The sequence below is a fragment of the Bubalus kerabau genome, chromosome 4 (genome assembly GCF_029407905.1).
Source record: "Bubalus kerabau isolate K-KA32 ecotype Philippines breed swamp buffalo chromosome 4, PCC_UOA_SB_1v2, whole genome shotgun sequence".
Taxonomy (NCBI): domain Eukaryota; kingdom Metazoa; phylum Chordata; class Mammalia; order Artiodactyla; family Bovidae; genus Bubalus; species Bubalus kerabau.
Window position 1 is genome coordinate 72,392,776 of NC_073627.1, and position 25,309 is coordinate 72,418,084.

General features: G+C 37.4%; 1 protein-coding gene across 5 annotated transcripts in view; it reads right to left on the bottom strand.

Moving 5' to 3' along the window:
• GLRA3 (glycine receptor alpha 3) overlaps positions 1-25,309 on the bottom strand; it is a 152,646-nt gene that overhangs the window by 68,667 nt on the left and 58,670 nt on the right. For all 5 annotated transcript variants that reach the window (XM_055577690.1, XM_055577689.1, XM_055577686.1 and 2 more), the window contains one exon: positions 14,036-14,118. In XM_055577690.1, coding sequence (XP_055433665.1) covers positions 14,036-14,118 — 83 coding nt within the window. The remainder of the gene's footprint in view (positions 1-14,035; positions 14,119-25,309) is intronic.

Sequence of the window (25,309 nt, forward strand, 5' to 3'; positions counted from 1 at the left end):
GACTAGACAGACTTTTGTTGGCAAAGTAATGTCTCTGCTTTTCAATATGCTATCCAGGTTGGTCATGACTTTTCTTCCAAGGAGTAAGCGTCTTTTACCTTCATGGCTGCAGTCCCCATCTGCAGTGATTTTGGAGCCCAAAAAATAAAGTCTGACACTGTTTCCACTGTTTCCCCATCTATTTCCCATGAAGTGATGGGACCAGATGCCATGATCTTCATTTTCTGAATGTTGAGCTTTAAGCCAACTTTTTCACTCTCCTCTTTCACTTTCATCAAGAGGCTTTTTAGTTCCTCTTCACTTTCTGCCATAAGGGTGGTGTCATCTGCATATCTGAGGTGATTGATATTTCTCCCGGCAATCTTGATTCCAGCTTGTGCTTCTTCCAGCCCAGCGTTTCTCATGATGTACTCTGCATAGAAGTTAAATAAGCAGGGTGACAATATACAGCCTTGACGTACTCCTTTTCCTATTTGGAACCAGTCTGTTGTTCCATGTCCAGTTCTAACTGTTGCTTCCTGACCTGCATACAAATTTCTCAAGAGGCAGATCAGGTGGTCTGCCTGGGATGGGAAGGTAGTCCCATCGCTTGAAGAATTTTCCACAGTTTATTGTGATCCACACAGTCAAAGGCTTTGGCATAGCTTGGGGCTGGTGCACTGGGACAACCCAGAGTGAGGGTACAGGGAGGGAGGAGGGAGGAGGGTTCAGGATGGGGAGCACGGGTATACCTGTGGCAGATTCATTTTGATATTTGGCAAAACTAATACAATATTGTAAAGTTTGAAAATAAAATAAAATTTTAAAAAAAAAGGAAAAAAAATGAATAAAAAGACACCATTATGTTATAAACACACACACACAAAAAGCAGAAATAGATTTTTTTCTGGAACTCTCTTGCTTTTTCAATGATCCAGCGCATGTTGGCAATTTGTATAATGGTACGTCGCTGAATTCTCTAGACTATTAACTAGAAAAGATACAGATCATCAGGTAAGGATTATGGGCTGAATCTGACATAATGATGTTTAACTGGGGCAAAGGCAAACTTGTAATTAGTCAAGTCACCCAATTGGGTAGACATGAAACAAGATAAATAGAACTTATTGTGGTATCTACAGTAGCTGATGTAGATGTGGTCTGGGTCAAGAGTGTTTTGCAGCTCCCTGTGATCTTAGATCTTAGACTGCATATCATAAAATGATTGGCATTGTCAGCCAAGGTGGAAGGGGGGTGGAGGTATGTGCATGCTAAGAGGCTTCAGTCATGTCCAACTCTTTACAACCCTGTGGACTGTAGCCTTCCAGGCTCCTCTGTCCTCGAGATTCTCTAGGCCAGAACACCAGAGTGGGTTGCCATGCCTTTCTCCAGGGGCATCTTCCTGACCCCAGAATCGAACCAGCATCTCTTACATCTTTGGCATTGGCAAGTGGGTTCTTTACCACTAGAGCCACCTGAGAAACCCACATCTTGGTATAGGCCAATTGTAACACAAGGGAAGACATTCAGGGGAGGAGAAATAGGCAGAGGAAGGAACTTGAAGCCTTTTCATCTGAGAAAGCAAGTAAAATTACTGGGTATATTTAACTGTAGAGCTAAATTATGTATACCATAGTCACACACTATAAATATTTTGAAATTGTCAGATAGAGTTCAAAGTGACTGAATGAATGTTGCTTAATGGAAGTTTGTGGGCTATTAATTCACATGAATTTGTTTTGTCTACTTCTTAATTGTGTGACTTTGGGAAAGTCTCTTAAGATTTGTAAGCCTTAACTTGCTGATATTTAAATGGAAATAAAACCTATCTTATTAAATTGTGGTTAGGACTAAATCAGATAAGTAATGAATATAAAACAATTGTGACATTATCTTTTTGAAAGATTTTTAACTACATGGTCTTTTATTATATTGTCAAACACTCAGAATATCTGATAATTAGCAAAATTCAAATTACAAATATACGGACAAATTAGGAGAGTTAAATAGAATACGCTAAATAAATGTGTTAAATAGGATGGAATATTTAATGTTTAAGTGGGAACTGATTTTCCAAGTAGCTAGTTAGTTCATTAGTGAATATTTTTGTCTTGAGAAAACTTGCTTTCTAACCACCATTGTAACCACAGAGGATTAAGTAATAAGTACTCAGAAAATAAGAACAATTTGTATCTCTAACTATCCAGGCAAAAAGCATAATATTATTTTGAATAATATTCACACCTTTTTTAAATTATGAAAGAGTTTGAATAACAATAGAGATTATTAGGAAATAACTGTAACCTTTTTAAAAATTAGTCTTAACATAAATTCCGGAGTAACCAGTCTGAATCTTATCAGACATGGTTTCGAAATGAATCTGAAAAATTAAATAGCAAAAAACTCTCATCTATTTTAGATATATCTATTTGAAAACCTCATTAAAGCATATTTCAAAAGCTTCTTAAAATCTCAGACAGTAATTTTTATTCATTTTAACTCTTATAAGTAACTTTTACTGTAATTTTAGGGATTTAGGGTTTTCTTTGCAGAAAAGAATTCTTTCATCAATGAATCATTTCCTCATTTTTTCTTTTCCAACTTGAATAATTAAAATTTCTTTAACTTTCTCTGGTGATGTTTTCCTCTTTTGTTACCTACATTCTTCTTTAGATGTGAAACACAGAATTACACTGTTTATTGGACATAGTGATAGTTTGTGTATCCTATGTCACGCTGTCGCCAACTACAAGTTGGCACTTGCCATAAGCACTTGCTATTTACCCCTGAAAGAAAGTGTTAGTCACTCAGTCGTGTCTGACTCTTTGAGACTGCATGGACTGTAGCCTGCTAGGCTCTTCTGTCCACGGAATTCTCCAGGCAAGAATACTGGAGTGGGTTGCTACTCCCTTCTCCAGCAGATCTTCCCAACCCAGGGATTGAACCCGTATCTCCTGCACCTCCTGCATTGGCAGGTGGATTCTTTGCCATTCAGCCACCTGGGAAGCCCTCTACAAAGATTAAATCATGTGCTGCTGCAGCTGCTGATTTTCAACACCCATTGAAAGGAGTTCAGGGTGGAGAATGGGAATGAGGCATTCTGCGCTCAAGGAAAAACGGGCAGAACAGGTCCTCAGATAGATATTTTCAGGAGCCGATTTTATGAGCCCAATTCTCTTATTTTCTCATAACTAGAAAAGCACTACAATCCTTCATGGAGATGACTGCTTCTTGTGACTAACAGAAACCTTCTATAAAAAAAAATGTGTTTGATTGCATGTATTCCCTCTTCACCAAAATCACATACATACCCATTCTCCCCCTGCCCCTTTGGCTCTTCAGAACAGCGTCTCAGAGCTATCTGATATGTATCCTGGGCTAAGTCCTCATTTTGTCCCAAATAAAATTTAACTCACAACTCTCATGTTGTACATTTTTTAAAGTCAACATTGTCTTTTAATGAACAAGAAAGCTTTATTATGACTCAAAGAAAGTACTATCCAATATTCTTTCAAGATTAAAAATATCCTCTATTTCTTTTTTTAACTAGGGGGGAAAAATTGCCCATTTAGAAAGTTTCTTTATGACATAAATAAAAGCTGAAAATTAAATCTTTTTTTTTCTGTAACCCTATTTCTGCACATTGCTTTGCACTGTAAATTCCTTAGGGGTGTAGTATAAATTATAAAATAGCTGTGTTTCCTTCCCTCATAGATTAGCTGCTTATCAAGGAAATAAGTAAGATGCTTTTATAAGTAAAACAGCAATATCAATGAAAATTTATTTTTTTAAAAGATAGCACTGTTTTACTTCATACAGTCAATTAAAAAAAAATGAATCATGTATTGAATCTTGAACTTCAGTAAACTAAACTAGTAAATCTAATTCTGAGAAGCAAAGTTAGTGATCACTTTAATATTTAGTTCATCTTCACTAGAAATGCCACTCAGTTTTATATATTGCCAGCAAAAATTGGGGTGTAAATTACAGATTATTTTAAAAATTAAATAAAACGCTTAGTGAAAAGCAGGGCTTCATTGTAGAATGCTCTCTGTAGTATATATGATTTCATATTTTATTAGGCTTCTACTGATGTAAATTTTGGAAAATGCAAATTGTCAAGGTAATTGGCCTGTATTTTCTGGCTGGACTTGGAGAGTAAAAAAATGACTACTACAAAGAAGGAAAAATAAGCTAACACAATTTCTTTTCACCCCAAAGCAAGCATTTACTGTATTTATTTCAGATTTCTCTTCTGAGGTTGAAAGAAGGATATTCAAGACCAGAAGAAAATATTTAAGAAAATATTAAAATTTGGGGTAAATAAAAGCAGTTGGGTAAAACTCTGTTGACATTTGAGGAACAAGTAGACTATGGCAGTGGTCTCCAACCTTTTTGGCGCCAGGGACCATTTTTGAGGAGGACAATATTTCCACAGACCAGGGGGAGGAGGAGATGGTTTGGGAAAGATTCAAGCTCATTACATTCGCTGTGTACTTCATTTCCATTATTCTTACATCAGTTTTGCCTCAGATCATCAGGCATTAGATCCTGGAGGATGGGGACTCCTGGACTGTGCGACAGGCCTTTAGATTTCATAAGGGAAATATCTGAACCTGGGCCATATAAATGGACCACATTCTTCCTGTATTTCAGTGGAATTCTCAGTGATAGGATTTAGCATTCCAGGTTAATCTAAGGGTAAAGTTTCCATTTTTCCTTTTGATACTCTCCATGGGGTTCCCACAGCAAGAATGCTGGAGTGGTTTGCCATTCCCTCCTCCTCAGCATACAGTTGCGCTCATTTCACATGATAGCAAAGTTATACTCAGAATCCTTCAAACTAGGCTTCCGCAGTACACGAACCCAGAACTTCCACACATAGAAGCTGAGTTGAGAAAAGGCAGAGGAACCACAAATCAAATGGCCAACATTCACTGGATCATAGAAAGAGGAAAAGAATACAAGAAAAACATCTACTTCTGCTTTATTGACTATGCTAAAGCCTTTGACTGTATGGATCGAAAAAAAAAAAAAAAAAAAACTGGAAAATTCTTAAAGAGATGGGAATACCAGACCACTTTACTCATCTCCTGAGAAACCTATATGCAGATCAAGAAGCAACACTTAGAACCTTACATGGAACAACTGACTGGTTCAAAATTGTGAAAAGAGTAGGACAAGGCTATATATTGTCATTTTGTTTATTTAACATATGCAGCAAAGAGTCAGACACGACTGAGTGACTTCCCTTTCACTTTTCACTTTCATGCACTGGATGAGGAAATGGCAACCCACTCCAGTGTTCTTGCCTGGAGAATCCCAGGGATGGGGGAGCCCGGTGGGCTGCTGTCTATGGGGTCACACAGAGTCGCACATGACTGAAGTGACTTAGCAGCAGCAGAGTATATCATGTGAAATGCCGGGCTGGATGAATCACAAGCTAGAATCAAGATTGCGAGGAGTAATATCAACAACCTCAGATATGCAGATGATACCACTCTAATGGCAGAAAGCAAAGAGGAACTAAAGAGCCTTTAAATGAGAATGAAAGAGGAGAGTGAAAAAGCTGGCTTAAAACTCAATATTCTAAAAACTAAGATCATGGCATCTTCTCCCATCATTTCGTGGCAAATAGAAGGGGATAAAAGTAGACGCAATGACAGATTTTATTTTCTTGGGCTCCAATGTCACTGTGGATGATGGCTGCAACTATGAAATTAAAAGACACTTGCTCCTTGGAAGGAAAGCAATGACCAAATTAGAGAGTGTATTAAAAAGCACAGACATCACTTTGTCCACAAAGGTCCATATAGTCAAGCTATGGTTTTTTCAGTAGTTGTGTATAGATGTGAGAGCTGAAAGAAGAATTGATGCTTTCAAATTGTGGTGCTGGAGAAGACTCTTGAGAGTCCCTTAGACTGCAAGGTGATCAAACCAGTCAACCCTGAATATTTATTGGAAGGACATTGAAGCTCCAATACTCTGGCCACCTGATGCAAAGAGCCAACTCATTGAAAAAGACCCTGATGCTGGGAAAGATTGAGGGCAGGAGGAGAAGGGGATGGCAGAGGATGAGATGGTTAGATAGCATCACTGACTCAATGGACATGAACTTGAGCAAACCCTGGGAGATTGTAAAAGACAGGGAAGCCTGGCATGCTTCAGTCCATGGCGTAGCAAAGAGCTGGACACGACTGAGCAACTGAATAACAACAACCTCTAAATGTAGGTCTTTCTTAAGAGTTGGTTCTTCTTTGTGGGTTTGCTTGCATCTCTATACTCTCTCCTTTAAAAATTTCATTTTGTATATTTGGCAAAACTAATACAGTTATGTAAAGTCTAAAAATAAAAAAAAATTAAAAAAAAAATTTCATTTTGTTGAACTACTCTGTAGATGGCTCATAACAGTACATCTTCATAACACAGTGAGCTCAGCTTGGTGTCTGTGATGAACTTGAGGGATGGGATGGGACGTGGGAGGGAGGCTCCAGAGGGAGGGAAAATGTGTATACTTATAGCTGATTCACCTTGTTGCACAGCAGAGATCAACACAACATTGTAATGTAATTATCCTTCAATTAAAATTCAGTTACAAAAAAACAGTACATCTTCAGTGCTAACTCCTTCCTTTGGCTTTTTTTTTTCTTTTTCTTTTTTTTCCTTTTCTTTTTTTCCTTTTTTTTCTTTCTTTTTCTTTTTCTTTTTTTCCCTTTGGCTTTTTATGTACATTTCCCAAATCACAAATATATTGACTGGATTTATCAGTATTCCTTTTAACATTTATTTCTCATTCTGTTTTTTTCTCTGTCAGTATTTCCAAAATGATTCTACTTATCTAAGCTCTTTGTCTCTGACTAATTGGGCACTCAGAGACTTTGCATCCACTTTGTATTGCCAACAAAGGTCCGTCTAGTCAAGGCTATGGTTATTCCTGTGGTCGTGTATGGATGTGAGAGTTGGACTGTGAAGAAGGCTTAGCGCCGAAAAATTGATGCTTTTAAACTGTGGTGTTGAAGAAGACTCTTGAGAGTCCCTTGGACTGCAAGGAGATCCAACCAGTCCATTCTGAAGGAGATCAGCCCTGGGATTTCTTTGGAAGGACTGATGCTAAAGCTGAAGCTCCAGCACTTTGGCCACCTCATGCGAAGAGTTGACTCATTGGAAAAGACTCTGATGCTGGGAGGGATTGGCAGCAGGAGGAGAAGGGGACGACAGAGGATGAGATGGCTGGATGGCATCACTGACTCGATGGACGTGAGTCTGAGTGAACTCCAGGAGTTGGTGATGGACAGGGAGGCCTGGCGTGCTGCAATTCATGGGGTCTCAAAGAGTCGGACACGACTGAGCGACTGAACTCACTGTATTGAAGTAAATGAAAACAGTGGAATATGTACCTCCAAAATATGCCACTTTGGCAGAAGAATGATTTTAAGCTAAAGGCACCTAAAAAACAGCAGGTGTGAGAAGGGCATTCTAATCTCTCCTTTTCTTTCTGAAAACAGTAGACTAAAAACTTCCATGTGAAAGATGTATTCCTTATACTAGGAGAAAAAGAAACACTTTTCAACAGGGGATCAAAGCCAAGAGAATTCTGTAGAGATCTTGTTAAAATAATTCTCATCTTCCTTTCGCTTCCTCACATAGCATTACTTTTCCACAACTGCTTCTCACTTTTCTTTATTTAACCTGGTATAAAAGAATTTAGGCTTTGCCACTTCCTTGACTATTCATTTCCTTCTGTAAAACTTATATTAAATAAATTTGTATCCTTTTCTTATGTTCATGTTTTATTTCTGCTTAATTTTCAGGCCAAGGCTGAGGAGCCTAAGAAGGTAAAGATAACATTTTGCTTCCTCTACAGCATCAATCTGTATTGTATCTACCTTCCACACTGCTCCTCTTTGCTCCTACTTTTATTCTTTTTATTGGAATATTATGAAACCTTCTTAAATAACTTGGTTCATCTGTATGAGACAATATTCAAGAGCATAATATTAACCAACTCATGTTCTTGCTCCTAAATCTTCCACAGCTCCTCACTATTGGATAATATTTACTATTCTTAAATTAATAATTAGGGAACCAATCTGTCTTAGACTATTTTTCATATGATTTTTTTCCTCCATACTCTCCAATGTACCTAATTTTGCAACAAAGATACCTGTCCTCAGAATGCCTTCAAGGTAGAGTTAGAAATCAACACTGCTAGGAATCCTGTATTGCTTCCCGCTCCCAACTCCAACCTCCCATTTTTATTGCTAAATAGATCTTCCAATTAAAACTAAATTTTAATTTTCCTTTCATTTAATTTAGTAATTTATCCATGGGTGTGACTAATATTTAAGTTGAAAGTGAAAGTGAAGTCGCTCAGTTGTGTCCGACTCTTTGCGACCCCGTGGACTGTAGCCCACCAAGCTCCTCCGTCCATGGGATTCTCCAGGCAAGAATACTGGAGTGGGTTGCCATTTCCTTCTCCAGGGGATCTTCCTGACCCAGGGATTGAACCCAGGTCTCCCGCATTGCAGGCAGACACTTTAACCCCTGAGCCACCAGGAAAGCCCTATATTTAAGTTAATAAAATGTAAATATTGAGTAAATTAATATATTCACATTAATTAACTTATATTAATTAAATTAATCCACTTACTTATATAATGTATTTAAATTTAACAGGAAGATATTATATTATCTTCCTGCTAAATTTTATTATCAGAGAAATAGGTATTTGCACTTCCTTTCTTTAAGAGAAAACCAGTGTGCAGGATTGGCAAGGCAACAAGTCCCCCTACGAAGTAGGCATGCCCTCTAGTGGCAGATTCACCACCCTACAGGACTGGACTCTCATGCCACCAATTCTGAAGTTCCGGCTGCAATTTTTTTCTAAAGGAATATGTCAAACAGGCATTTTTTTCTAAATATGATGGAGTATCACAAAAATATTACGTAATGTCGACCAACCAAGTTTGGGGTAATAAACAGATAAGTTTAAAGAAATAAAAGGACCTAAAGTTTTCATGTGTTAATATTTTGGACAGAAAGAAGGAGGTTTCTGAGGGAAACCCGACGGACACAAGGAGATTTCTGACAGAAAGAAGGTCTTTTCTGGGAAAGAAACTTGACAGAAAGAAGGCATATTTTGTACTTACCACCTCAATAATTTGGGGTAAAAATACTCAAAGTAATGATTTACACAGGTGGAAATATGACAATAACAACAGTTCTGTTTTGTGTACGAGAAATAACACATAGCAATGTTTGGATTCCAGCACGCGCTCCATAAAAAAATACCGTATTTTCAAAGTTAGCATCCATTTTACCATTGATGAGTATAAAGAGAATAGATATTTCTTAATCTTCAAAAATGGCATTTCTAGTTTGAAACTTACTTTAAATAGCAGTATAGAGTGTAAGACAGATACAAATCCATAACAGGTGCAAAATAACATGTCTTTTCAGTAAATGTCAGAAAAAAAACTAAAAAACAAATAATATATATCATGCATTATTATAAATCTACTAATTTTTTACATTTTTTTTCTAGAATTTTTTGGGGGAAAAAAAAGAGAATTCAGATAGAAACTAGATAGAAAGGAGATTTCTGACAGAAAGAAAGTGTTTTCTGGGAAAGAAAACCGACAGAAAGAAGGCAATTTCTGACAGAAAGAAGGGTGCTTCTGAGGGAAACCTGACACAAAGAAGGAGATTTCTGACAGAAAGAACGTCTTTTTCTAGGTGAGAAACCTCACAGCAAGAGGGTGATTTCTGACAAATGGTAGAAAGAAGGACGTGTCTGAGGGAAACCTAATGGAAAGAAGATTCCAGAGAGAAAGAAGGTTTTTTTTCTGGGAGATAAGCCTGACAGAAAGAAGACAACTTCTGACAAAAAGGACATTTCTGAGGGAAATCTGATGGAAGGAAGGTGATTTCTGACAGAAAGAAGGATGTTTCTGAGGGAAACCTGACAGAAAGAAGGAGATATCAGACAGATAGAAGGTCTTTTCTGGGACAGAAACCTGACACAAAGAAGGGTATTTCTAACAGAAAAAGGTCTGTTCTCGGAGAGAAACCTGACAGAAAGAAGGCACTTTCTGACAGAAAGAAGGACATTTCTGAGTAAAGCCTGATGGAAAGATGGAGATTACTGACAGAAAGAAGGGTGTTCTGAGGGAAACCTAACAGAAAGAAGGAGATACCTGACAGAAAGAAGGTCTTTTCTCAGAGAGAAACATGACAGAAAGAAAGCAATTTCTGACAGAAAAAAAGGACGATTCTGAGAGAATCCTGACACAAAGAAGGGGATTTCTGACAGAAAGAAGGTCTTTTCTGGAGAGAAACCTGACAGAAAGAAGGCGATTTCTGACAGAAAGAAGGATGTTTCTGAGGGAAACCTGACAGAAAGAAGGAGATATCAGACAGATAGAAGGTCTTTTCTGGGACAGAAACCTGACACAAAGAAGGGTATTTCTAACAGAAAAAGGTCTGTTCTCGGAGAGAAACCTGACAGAAAGAAGGCACTTTCTGACAGAAAGAAGGACATTTCTGAGTAAAGCCTGATGGAAAGATGGAGATTACTGACAGAAAGAAGGGTGTTCTGAGGGAAACCTAACAGAAAGAAGGAGATACCTGACAGAAAGAAGGTCTTTTCTCAGAGAGAAACATGACAGAAAGAAAGCAATTTCTGACAGAAAAAAAGGACGATTCTGAGAGAATCCTGACACAAAGAAGGGGATTTCTGACAGAAAGAAGGTCTTTTCTGGAGAGAAACCTGACAGAAAGAAGGCGATTTCTGACATGACAGAAAAAAAGGAAGTTTCTGAGGGAAATCTGACACAAAGAAGGGTATTTCTAACAGAAAGAAGATCTTTTCTAGGATATAAACCTGACAGAAAGAAGGCACTTTCTGACAGAAGGATGTTTCTAAGGGAAACCTGATGAAATGGAGTTTTCTGACAGAAAGGTCTTTCCTGGGAGCAAAACCTGACAGAAAGAAGGCAATTTCTGACAGAAAGAAAGACATTTTTGAGAAAAACCTAACACAAAGAAGATTTCTGACAGAATATGTTTTGGGGGAGATAAACCTGAAAGAAAGAAGGATGTTTCTCAGGGAAACCTGATGGAAAGAAGAAGTTTTCTGACAGAAAGGTCTTTCCTGGGAGCAAAACCTGACAGAAAGAAGGCAATTTCTGACAGAAAGAAAGATGTTTCTGAGGGAAACCTAATGGAAAGATGGAGATTTCTGACAGAAAGAAGGGTGTTCTGAGGGAAACCTAACAGAAAGAAGGATATATTGGACAGAAAGCAGGTCTATCCTTGGAGAGAAATGTGACAGAAAGAAGGCAATTTTTGACAGGAAAAAAGGACGATTCTGAGGGAAACCTCACACAAAGAAGGGGATTTCTGACAGAAAAAGGTCTGTTCTTGGAGAGAAACCTGACAGAAAGAAGGCACTTTCTGACAGAAAGAAGGACATTTCTGAGTAAAGCCTGATGGAAAGATGGAGATTTCTGACAGAAAGAAGGGTGTTCTGAGGGAAACCTAACAGAAAGAAGGAGATACCTGACAGAAAGAAGGTCTTTTCTCAGAGAGAAACATGACAGAAAGAAAGCAATTTCTGACAGAAAAAAAGGACGATTCTGAGAGAATCCTGACACAAAGAAGGGGATTTCTGACAGAAAGGTCTTTTCTGGGAAAGAAACCTGACAGAAAGAAGGAGATTTCTGACAGCAAGAAGGACATTTCTGAGTGAAACCTGACACAAAGGAGGAGATTTCTGACAGAAAGAATGTGTTTTTGGAGGGGAGAAACCTGACAGAAAGAAGGGGACTTCTGACAGAAGAATGTTTGTGAGGGAAACCTGATGAAAAGGAGTTTTCTGACAGAAAGGTCTTTTCTGGGAGAGAATCCTGACAAAAATAAGGCATCTGACAGGAAGAAAAACATTTTTGAGCGAAACTTATCACAAAGATTTCTGACCGAATATGTTTTGAGGGAGAGAAACCTGAAAGAAAGAAGGATGTTTCTCAGGGAAACCTGATGGAAAGAAGAAGTTTTCTGACAGAAAGGTCTTTCCTGGGAGCAAAACCTGACAGAAAGAAGGCAATTTCTGACAGAAAGAAAGATGTTTCTGAGGGAAACCTAATGGAAAGATGGAGATTTCTGACAAGAAAGAAGGGTGTTCTGAGGGAAACCTAACAGAAAGAAGGAGATATTGGACAGAAAGCAGGTCTATCCTGGGAGAGAAATGTGACAGAAAGAAGGCAATTTCTGACAGAATAAAAAGAATTATTCTGAGGGAAACCTCACACAAAGAAGGGGATTTCTGATAGAAAGATGGTCTTTTCTGGGAGAGAAACCTGACAGAAAGAATTTCTGACAGAAAGAAGGATGTTTCTGAGGGAAAACTGCCAGAAAGGAGATATCAGACAGGAAGAAGGTCTTTATTGACAGAAAGAAGGACATTTCTGAGGAAAACCTGACAGAAATAAGGAGACTTCTGACAGAAAGAATGTGTTTTTTTTAGTGGGGAGAAACCTGACAGAAATAAGAATATTTCTGAGGGAAACCTGATGAAAAGAAGTTTTCTGACAGAAAGGTCTTTTCTAGGAGGGAATACTGACAGAAAGAATATTTCTGAGGGATACTGAAAGAAAGAAGTTTTCTTCCAGAAAGAAGATTTTTCCTATGAGAGAAACCTGACAGAAAGCTGATTTCTGACTGAGAAAGAGACTTTTCTGAGGAAAGCTGACTGAAAGATTTCTGACAGAAATAAGGTTTTCTTTGTGAGTGAAACCTGACAGAAAGAAGGCAATTTCTGACAAAAGGAGGGACTTTTCTGATTGAAGTAAAAGTTGCTCAGTCGTGTCCAACTTTTTGCAACCCCATGGACTATATAGTCCATGGAATTCTCCAGGCAAGAATACTAGAGTGGGTAGCCTTTCCCTTCTCCAGGGGATCTTCCTAACCCAGGGATCAAACCCAGGTCTCCCACATTACAGGCAGATTCTTTACCAGCTGAGCCACAAGGGAAGCCTAAGAATACTGGAGTGGGTAGCCTATCCCTTCTCTGGCGGATCTTCCTGACCCAGGAATCAATCCGGGGTCTTCTGCATTGCAGGAGGGTTCTTTACCAACTGAATATCAGGGTAACCCTTTCTGATTGAAACCTGATAGAAAGAAGAGATATGCCAGAAGAAGGACTTTTCTTTGATGGAAACATGATAGGAAAAAAAGGAGATTTCTGACAGAAAGAAGGATTTCTTTGTTATATAAACCTGATAGAAAGAAGATATCTATAAAAGTTATTTTATAGAAACCTGGCAGAAAGATGGAGATTTCTTTCTGTTTTTCTGTCTTTCTTTCTGTCTTTAGACAGACAGAAGGTCTCTTCTAGGGGAACCTGAGAGACAGGAGATTTCTGACAGAAAGAAAGACTTTTCATCGAGGGAAATCTGACAGAATGAAAGATTTCTGAGAGAAAGTAGGACTTTTCTTAGTAAATTCTGAGTGAAGTTTGTAGGAGGGAATTCTGAGTGAAGGAATTTTATATTTATTTCAGTCTGTCAGGTTTCCTTTGGTGAAAGGAATCCTGCTTATAGATGAGTATGAGGGACTTTTTACACCTTGAAATTGAAATTGAATTTTGAGAAAATGAGATTTGAGATATTATTGTGAAGAATGAGATTCCATGTAATTCTGCGAGAAAGATTGAGAGTAAGGGAAATCTGAGAGATAGAAGGAGATTCCAAGAGAATTCTGAGAGTAAGTAGAGTCTGAGGGAATTCTGAGAGAAAGAAGAGGGTCTGCACAATTCTGAAAGAGTCAGAGGTAATTTTTAGAAGAATGATAACAGGAATTACTTTGAGAAGTTTGGTGAAAGGATATCTGAGTGAGGGAGGGTTTGATTTCATTATCCATGAGAAAGAGTATAAGGGAATTCTAAGAGAAGGAGGGTGAGATGGTATTCTGAGAATGATATTCAGTGAGTATTCCGAGAGAAATCTGTATCTACTATTTTTTTTAAATATTCAGGAAAACTTGTGTTATTCTTACTTACAGCTTTCCAGTTGCATTATACATGTTTGTACATCCATCGGAAAATTCTTGAGATCCATTGGACAGGAGAGTGTTAATGTCAACCTGAAAGAATTCAAAGTAATCATTTTATAAAGAAATTTATAATATCATCAGACACGACTGAGCAACTTCACTTTCACTTTTCACTTTCATGCATTGGAGAAGGAAATGGCAACCCACTCCAGTGTACTTGCCTGGAGAATTTCAGGGACGGGGGAGCCTGGTGGGCTGCCGTCTATGGGGTTGCACAGAGTCGGACACGACTGAAGCGACTTAGCAGCAGCAACAGCATAATATCATATTAATATTCTATTGTTCAGGATACAATGGAAAACAATGCTGTTTTGGTTGTGGCTAACATCTACTCAAGAAAATTTGCTCCAGCTTGTATATATAGTGTGAAATAACTGTATCCTTTAAATAAATCTGGTTTTGGAGGGAAGAAAAGCTGTAAATATAAACATCTAATCACAGTTATTTATTTGTATATTTATGCTTTCCTTTAGATAGTACTGGAGATATCTAAGAGTGGTCTCTATTTCCAGAAAAGACCCTTTTAAAAAAGATATTTGAGAGTAAGCTTTATAAAATTAATACCAAAGACCAAAAGACAAAATTCCCCCAAATCATAGAGACAACATCATTGAGGCAAGTACTGATGACCAAAAAGTTCATTTGGGTTTTTCCAGAAGATGTTACAGAAAAACCCAAACAAACTTTTTGGCCAACCCAATAGATCCAAGGTTTGGAATCTGGATGTGAAAAGGCTGAGTGCCAGAAAGTAATTTCATGTGACATCTTTTACTGTCTTTTTAACTACACTGAAGATCTTCTCAGTGAACATCCAGTGAAAAAAAACTCTGGTCTAGAGGATTCCAAAATTCTCATTATTAGGGCTTCCCTGTTGTGGAATTAGACCATTTCACCACATTGTATTAGGTCCACAAAATAGCCCTCTCAAACATGTGTGACATATTCTGTGTTCAGCAAACAAACTTTTGATGTGACGTCACACAAAGTGAGATGACATGATGGTGAACCCTACTTTTCCTCATTTCCGAATGTATTGTAATGTTGACTTTCCAGGTAATTTACTACTCAAATATTTTTTTTCCTTTAAAGAGTACATGACATCAGGGATTACCTATCTTCATGAATTACCAAGAATTTGTAGTTTCTGGATATGAGAAAAAGAAGCCCATATCCAAATAAATCCAAATTTATTCAAATGAAGTTCTTTTCTAAGAACTCTCTAGCCAGCCCCTTTTATTGAAAGCTTTCCCACTGAAATGCAGTGTATTAGTGGATATCCTAGGCTGAGTCATTCATCTAAACTCTGTGACCAAAGAATTTATGGTCTCCAATTATGTCATTTCACTCTATTTCAGTTTTCACGTCTCCAAAAGGAAGGTAATAATAATAATAATACCTATTCTGGAGACAGGTTGTGAGCAATATATTAGTTAATCTGTGAAATGCTCAATCAAGTGCTTGACATCTAGTAAACAACCAACGTTAGTTATTAAGGATTACTAGCAATGGCACCCCACTCCAGTCCTCTGGCCTGGAAAATCCCATGGACGGAGGAGCCTGGAAGGCTGCAGTCCATGGGGTCGCTGAGGGTCGGACACGACTGAGCAACTTCACTTTCACTTTTCGCTTTCATCCATTGGAGAAGGAAATGGCAACCCACTCCAGTGTTCTTGCCTGGAGAATCCCAGGGACGGGGGAGCCTGGTGGGCTGCCGTCTATGGGGTCGCACAGAGTCGGACACGACTGAAGTGACTTAGTAGTAGCAGCAGCAGCAGCACATTCTCACTACCCCAGGCCTCCCCATTTCCTCCTCCCCCAAATTATACAGTATGCACACAAAGATGACAGAATTAAATCACTTATTAAAAAAATTAAGTTTTGGCAAAAAATAGCCATCAGCTCTACTAAATGCAACCACAGTCTCTGAAGTAGCATTTTTATGTAGGCCATAGACATAAAGCTATAATGATGTACATCTGACAATGAATACTCCTGGTAGGGTCCCAGTGACATCGTTTGAGAGGCATAAGCTGACAGAGGGTGAAGCTGCTGACTTTTTAAGAGTCCCAGGGGATCATCTGACAATTCTCTCAAGTTAGAGTCCATAGCACACTAAAAGAATCCACAGAATTGATTCTTCAAAAGCAAGTTTTCTCCTAACTCTGCTAGGTTAAGTGATCCTGCAAGTGTGATATTGTCCATCTGCAAAATTCTTTCTTCAAAAGGCAATTGTAAAATCTGCTGGACACAATGTTCTCTGTCTTGTGAAAAGGTTTATTAGAAGTATATGCACAAGTACAGTTTGAACGTACACTCATTAATTTCCCAAACATCCAAGACTCTCTAGCCAGCCAGTTTCAAATATTGGCTTAGAGAATTAATTCTGTGACCTTTTGCATGGAAGTAAATAGCATTCTTAGAATCTTTTCCAGGCTCTCACCATGCATGTGATGTCAAATTCATATCTTTGCTATTTTTCTGGTGTAAAAAAAATAGACATTGCATAATTCTTTTTTAAAAAAAAAAAAGATACTTGGAAGGAATTATTTGGCAATGAAAAACACTGTTTGTAGGATTTCTGTCATAAATCATATCCTGAATAAAAATCCATTTGTTGACTTTCTTTTTGTTTAAGGTATAATACAATAGCTTCTTTAACAGCACAGGGATGAAAAAATGTGTCACCTTGGTGAGTGTGATCCTGCATTTCTTTATTAAAACATATAAATTAAAGATTTGTCCTGACCACATCAAAAGAAAACTAAATCAAGATGTAATTAATCACATTCTACTGTTTAGGAAATACTGTGTAAGAGAGGACATGGAGTTCTCTTTTCTGAAACAAGACACGCAAACAGGATGTGTGTTTCTTTCATTTTCCCTTAAAACATCTTGGCTTAGTTAAGCAGCAATGTCAAAAAAATAAGACGATGACTGTAATCTATTTTAAACAATTCACCTCATTAAAATCAAGGTATTACCAATTTTCAAACAAGCATTGCTTGTTTGCCCAGAGTATGTGGTCCCAACCATTAACTGAAGTATTTTGTAAAAAGGCTTTTTGACGCCACTTTAGGCTTTATTTGCAAACAATAAGCATTTTATTAGTTTTTAATATTTCTAAATGTACTGTTATAAGGACAATTGCCTCAACTATAAGCATTGAAATATTATCTGTAATATCATACTAGGTAATGCTTTTTGCTTACTGTGTGGTAGGCACTATTTTAAATACTTCATATATGCCTTAATTCATTTATTTCTTAGTATGAATTTACAGGTAAGTGATGTTACCTTTACTTAGAGATGAGGAGATTAAGACTTAACTCTCCTGATATGTACAGCAGAAATTGATAGAGCTGAATCAATAGACCTGAGAGTCTGGCTGTAGATTCTGTGCCCTTAACCTTTAAGTCTACTGCCTTTCAAGGGCATTAGAATGCTTTTCATGAAAATGAGTTCTCTAATTAATATGACTTTGAAAATGTGCATTTATGTAACATAAAAATGATGATTTTCATACACTATGAGTTATTAAAGTAAAAGACATATGTGGTTTGTTCAAAAAGAAACTTAGTCATTAAACTTTAGAAAATAGAAGAAAGCTGCCTGTGGATTTTACATATTTACTTGGGTGATTTGACATTTCATCAAGAAAAATTCTATAAACAGTAAATAAGTAAATAACTCTCAGGTTTTCAGATTGTTAGAACACTAGATGGAAGATTGGAACTAGTGTTCTAATTGGAGTTTTGTTGTCCTCTGATTCTAGAGATGATCATAAAGCTTATTACCCCATCACCTGTGCAATCTCAATCTTGTTAATGGTCACTTTAAGAAGCTGATATAAGCTATGGGCCTCTTCAAAAGACTGTACATAATCAAACACACCAAAACATCCTTACAACATATATTTTATGGCATTGTAAATCAATTTCCCTTGAATAAACAGCATCTTAAATAGCATCAACAAAGAATGAAATTAGAACACTTCCTAACACCATACACAAAGATAAATTCAAAAGGGATTACAGACTTAAATGTAAGACCAGAAACTATAAAACTCTTAGAGGAAAACATGGGCAGAACACTCGATGGCATAAATCAAAGCAAGATCTTCTATGACCCACCTTCTAGTGTAAAGGAAATAAAAACAAAAGTAAACAAGTGGGACCTAATTAAACTTAAAAACTTTTGCACAGCAAAGAAAACTATAAACAAGGTGAAAAGACAACCCTCAAAATGGGAGAAAATAATAGCAAATGGAACAACTGACAAAGGATTCATTTCCAAAATATACAAGCAGCTCATACAACTCAATATCAGAAAAACAAACAACCCAGTAAAAAGTGGGGAAAAGACCTACATGGACATTTCTCCAAAGAAGACACACAGATGGCTAACGAACACATGAAAAGATGCTCAACATTGCTCACTGTTAGAGAAATGCAGATCAAAACTACAATGAGGTATGCATCACATCACACCAGTCAGAATGGCCATAATCAAAAAGTCTACAAACAATAAATCCTGGAGAGGGTGTGGACAAAAGGGAACCCTCTTGCACTGTTGGTGGGAATGTAAACTGATACAACCACTATAGAAGATGGCATGGAGATTCCCTAAAAATCTAGGAATAAAACCACAATATGACCCAGCAATCCCACTCCTAGATATATACCCTGAGGAAACCAAAATTGAAAAAGACACATGTACCCCAATGTTCATCCCAGCACTATTTACAACAGCTAGGACATGGAAACAACCTAAATGTCCATTGAGAGATGAATGAATAAAGAAGTTGTGGTACATATACACAATGGAATATTACTCAGCCATAAAAAGGAATGCATTTGAATCAGTTCTAATGGAGTAGATAAACCTAGAGCCTATTATACAAAGTGAAGTAAGTCAGAAAGAGAAAGAGAAATATCACATATTAATGCATGTATATGGAATCTAGAAAGGTGGTACCGATGAATTTATTTGCAAGGCAGCAATGGAGAAACAGACACAGAGGACAGACTTACAGACACAGGGAAAGGGGAGGAGAGCGTGAGATGTATGGAAAGAGTAACATGGAAACTTATATTACCATATGTGAAATAGATAGCCAATGAGAATTTGCTGTATGGCTCAGGAAACTCAAACAGGGGCTCTGTATCAACCTAGAGGGATGGGATGGGGAGGGAGATGGGAGGGAGGTTCAAGAGGGAGGGGACATATGTATATCTATGGCTGATTCGTGTTGATGTTTGACAGAAAACAACAAAATTCTGTAAAGTAATTATCTTTCAATTAAAAATAAATTTTTAGAAAAATTTTAAAAGCATCAATTGAAATGTTTGCTTTTTTATTTAAAAATTAATGACTAATTTCAAAAAATAAGTACATATTGTATAAGTAATCTTTAATTCTTTTCACCACCAAATTTCAAAGAAAGAGTGATAATAATAAGTCTTGTTGCTCAGTCACTAACTCCTGTTATGGACTGCAGCACACCGGCTTCCCTTTACTTCACTGTCTCCCGGAGTTTGCTCAAACTCATGTCCATTGAGTTACTGATGCCATCTAACTATTTCATCTTCTGTCACACCCTTCTCCTCTTGCGCTCAATCTTTCCCAGCATCAGGGTCTTTTCCAGTGAGTCGGTTCTTCACATCAGGTGGTCAAAGTATTGGAGCTTCAGCTTCAGCATCAATCCTTCCAATGAATATTCAGGGTTGATTTCCTTTAGGATGGACTGGTTTGATCTCTTTGCTGTCCAAGGGACTCTCAAGAGTCTTCTCCAGCATCACAATTTGAAAGTATCAATTCTTCAGCCCTCAGCCTTCATTGGCCCTCGACTCTCACGCCCATACATGACTCCCAGAAAAACCATAGCTTTGATTATATGGAACTGTGATCACAGTTAGCTTAAGTAAAAGTTGAAATTATGTTACTATCTTTGACAAGTTGCTGTGCGTGGTATTTTTGAGGTAAAGTTTCTTCCTGGTATTTGATGGTTAATACAATTATGTTTCTGCAGTATAAACAGTACAGTTGGATGTCTTAGTGTGCATTTGCAGTATTAGTAAAGGAAGCAGTAGATAGTACTGAACTGCCAATAATGTGCTTTCATTATCTTGTGATGAGGATTTACCATTCTCATTTCACAAGTGATAAAACCAATGCTTAGACTGACAATTTGCAAAAGTTCACAAATTTGCTCATTTATGGATTCTGGAAAAGACCAGAATTTAAACTTTTGGGGGTTTTGTTTTCTCTTCAGAAAGATAAAAATTAAAGCTTTAGTGCTAATTGTATGCCTGGCACTATCCAGGTGATTTGCATAGATGATTGCAAATATTTTCACCATCACGCATGTAAGAAAAATGAGCCTTTCACAGGTAAAGAGACCTGTCCCAAACCATAGCCAGTAAGTAAATTTACCTCCTGTTGGGTCTATTGAGAATGGAAGGCCTTGACAATACTTTCTCCTGAACCATTTATTTCTCAGGGTTGTTTGTGTAGCTGCTAATTCTGAGAGATGAGAGCACATTCCCGTGGACAAAGAAAAGGCTTGCTTGCTGCTTGCTATGAAAGCAGTGGATTCCCCAATCTCAGTGTTCCACGATTGTGTGGCAGATCCCTGGATGTGTTGTGTCCATCTGTGTCCGCTCTATTGTTCCCACGAGACCTGAGGACCGTGCAGAAGTTGGGCAAACGTGCTGAGGCGCCTGCTGCTTGGCTGCAGTGAGTAATTCCTTCCTCTGTCTCTGATCCCAGAGACCTGCGTCGGCAGTCAGCACCCATGAAGTACATAATAAGCTAACTATATAAGTAGAATAAAGTCAAATCCCAAACTTGACAATCCAAAATCATGTGTCTTCTCCCAACACCTTCATTTGAAAAGCATTTCACTTCAAGAGGGAGGGAATATATGTTTACATACAGCTGATTCACTTTGTTGTACAGCAGAAAGTAACACAGTCGTAAAGCAATTATACTCCAATTTTTTTAAAAATTTTGACATAAATGCAGAATTCTTCTCTTGCAAGTAAATGAGTAAAAATCATGTTAAAAAAGAAAAGAAAAATTATCAACATAATTAAAAATTATAATAGAAGTTATGAATATAGTTTACTTAAAATTTATCAATGTAATTCATGGATGTCATTTAGAAGCTTGACAATTACATAAAACATATGGAAAAGAGCTTTGCCCCACCCATCCTTACCCGCAGTTCAGTTCTAGCTCCTCAGAGACAGCCTTCTTTGGAAATCTGTTTGGGACTTATATTCTGTATCTAAATTGCTATCACGTTATGCTGGATTTTTAAAATATGTGAAGTTTCCTATTAATTTGCTACAAAGGAAAATAAGAATTTACTTCCCTTATACCACACTCTCTGTACACTTAACATTCCAGCAGAATTCAAAATTTAGTTATGTACAGATTAACAGTGAAATTAATATTCAGTGTTTACGCATTGTGAATATGCAATTAGTGTCCTTAGTTAAGTTTAGTTGTTTGCCATAATTACAGCTCTTGGATAGTGTTTGTTTACCCTAGTGTTAATAACTGTCTTACTTTAATGATCACTTCAGTTTCTATTCCTTGCTATTACTTCAAACTCAACAAACTCCTTATCAGAACCAAGTCCTTCTCAATGATTAAACAGACCAGACAGTGGATCTCTTTCTTATTTTTCATGGAAGTCTCTATTTCTTTTCAAGTCAGATATTGAACCTCTGTATTGATACTCTGCTTTTCATATCCTTTCTTTCCTATTTCCTATTTCTCAGTATCTTGATTCTGCTTCTTGGCAGATTTCTCCATTTCATCTTTCAAATATTCCACTAATGTTTTTTCCACTTCAGTTTACTATCTGTACTTTCATATGCTCTGAATGACTTCATTTCTCCTTTCCTGAAAGTCTCCTATTTCATTTCTGTCCAGAGATTTCTTTACATGGTCTCTTCTGCTTCTGGCATTTTCTCTTGAGTAATTTTTTTCTCTTTTTGTTTCTTTAATTTTCTTCTTTTTGCTCTTTATTTCCTCTGCATGTTTATTCTGACCTCTGCTTCTTTTTTAAATTACTGTTATTATTAAAGGATGTCCTCCAATGTCTGTTTATATTTAAGAATGAGGTAATAAAAACTAGTTGGAATTCAATGAGCAGAAGATGATTCATTGAGTTATGGCATGATTCATTCATCATAGGATGGCTGCTCAGATTTTTCACTGGTGGTTTCCCAGTTGTCTGTAGACCTTGCCTCTTAGACATTCTACAGAGAACAGACTATCAGCACTCAGTGTGCAGACCTCACTGTACCCTCATTTTCTTGATGTGATGTTTCTGACAGACTCAGCTGTGCCTGTAGCCCCTACTCCAGAAGCTCTTGGAACAACCTTGTTGGAGTTTTGTCCTCCTGCTTTCTGCACAGATCAGAAGGCATAAAAGTAGATCCTAGTCTGAGAAACATTGGGCATGAAAGTGAAGATAAAGGGCTCACTGTTGTTCCTGTAAAGTTTACATCAGATTTTTTTTTTAATTTTAAAGTCTTTTATTGAATTTGTTACAATACTTCTTCTGTCATTTATGCTCTGGTTTTTTGGCTGAGAGGCATGTGGGATCTTAGCTCCCCAACCAGAGATTGGACTCACACTCCCTGCACCAGAAGGTGAATTTTTAACCACTAGACTGCCAGGGAAGTCCCTCAAATCTTTGTTTTTTAATCTCCTTTCTAGCCCCCTCTTTCTGATATCCTAGCTACCTCAAATTTCTAAAAATTTGAGGATATTATTTTCTTCCTTTTAGGTTCCCCCATTTTGTCTTAGGTTTTAGCTATCTCTGTGAAGTCAGTTTTCACAAGTGCATTCATTTTCAAGCTTCCTAAAATATCTCGTCATCACTCATCTGTCACTCTTATTTCCCATTCCTTTCATCTTCCTGTGTGTTAATGTCATTTCATTCCTTATTCAGTTTATTTCTTTGTTTTAGTGGCTTTAAGGAGGAAGTACAGAGAAATTTTAAGTTCAACAGGTCGAGTTTGCCAGGACATTCTTCTTTCTTCGAACAAGCAAGAAAGCAGATCGCTCATGAAACATCACAGGTGCTCCATTTGTAAATCAAACAAGATTTTTTTTCCCAAGCACAACTTTTGTTAACAAAGAAACTGCTTGCCATTTGAAATTTCAAAGTCCTGTGAAATTTCCAAAAACAACTGAAAAAAACATGAATTTAGTCTTTGATCATGTGAGCCAGGATAGAACAAACAAAAACTAGATGCCAAGAGACATCATCTGTTTCATCTGAACTCATACTGAAAGAAGAAAGATGCAATTCTGAATTATTCTATAACTTTTCTCAAAATACTAGAAGAAATGTGGGCAATTTATAATGGATGGCACCATTTTCCAAGTCCATTAAGACTTGATATAAACAAGTAAATAGGCATAATCGTACAGGATACAATAAAACACACACATTGTTATTTCAACAAATCTAGATATTATAATTTTGCAAAATGATTTTCCAAGCTACTTGGTGATATATTCTTGCAACTCAAATTATATCTTCCACAAAGTTTATTTTCAAGTTAACAGGAAAAGAAGGAAATTTGTTTATACCTGTTATGGATCCCCTGATAACCATCACAAAGCCGCATCACAGAGGAGCCAAGGATCATGACTTCAGGTTAAAAGCCTCTGTCACTTAAAATATATGTATTTAATTCATAAGTAAAATATAACTCTTACTGAAAAATTCAAATACTATAAACTTACATATGGGGAAATTTATAGCTCACCTTTATTTCTACCTCAATTCTAAGGTTCTTTTCCATAATTGGTTATTTTTAACAAATTGTGGATATCCTTCTAAACTTCTTGTATGGAATTAGATATAGTGTATTTTTTTATATTTTATTTACTTTTTTTCAGTGAAGAGAACAATGTTAATTTGTTTTTTGTAACTGGAGGATAATTGCTTTACAGTGTTGTGTTGGTTTCTGCTGTGCAACAACGTGAGTCAGCCATATGTATACATGTATCCCTTCCCTCTGGAGCCTCCTCCCAATTCCCCCACCCCAGCCCTCTAGGTCATCACAGTGCATGGAGCTGAGCTCCCTGTGCTATACAGCAGCTTCCCACTAGCTACTTACTTTATCCATGTATATGGTAAGTGTATATATGTCAATACTGCTCTCTTAGTTTGTCCAACTCCCCCCAGATATATGTGTGTTTTTACATACACTGTTATGCTTACATATAGAGAATGTTTTAAACAAAAATAAGCATGAAACATTTCTAACCCTAAGGATATTTTGAAGGCATTTTCTTATGAATACATTTAGCTCTAGATCCTGCAGAGTATTTCATGATTTGGGGCTATCATTTTGTTCTGCCTTGTTCTCATTAGCGAATATACAGGGTCTTTTGTTGCTGTTTCAGTGGTGCAGTGTGTATCTTTGTAAATGTGTCTTGTTGTACACATGAACACATAAATAACATAAATTCCTAGAAGCAGCATTGTTGGGTTGAAGGATAAATGTATTTTATATTTTTCTATAACCCAACAAATCATTTTACAAAGTCATCTGCCTACAAAAGGGTATTAGACAGCACTAAATATTACATCTCATTAATTTCTGCCAATGTAATTATAAACAGTTCTCTTATTTCTTATTTGGCATTTTCCCTTATACCAATGTTATAATTCCTGCTTCAACTGTCAAGCATAATTTAGAAAATTCAAGAGGAGAAGAAAAGTCTATTATATTTGCTCATATTTCTGATGACAGTTTCCTTTCTTCTTTCTTGATGCTTCAATGTTTCTTCTCTTATTGGTTCCTTTCTGTTTCGAAAACTTCCTTTAGCTGTACTTTCAGGGGAGGTCTGCCCACCTACCTGCCTGCTAAGTCACTTCAGGCATGTCGTGTCCCACTCTCTTTGCAACATCAGGCTCCTCTGTCCATGGGATTCTCCAGGCCAGAATTCTGGAGTGGGTTGAAGTGCCTTCCTCCAAGGGATCTTCCTAACTCAGAGATCAAACTCTCCTCTCTTACATCTCCAGCATTGGCAGGCGGATTCTTTACCACTAGTGCCATGAGGGGGAGAAGGCAATGGCACCCCACTCCAGTACTCTTGCCTGGAAAATCCCATGGACGGAGGAGCCTGGTAGGCTACAGTCCACGGGGTCGCGAAGAGTCAGACACGACTAAGCGATTTCACTTTC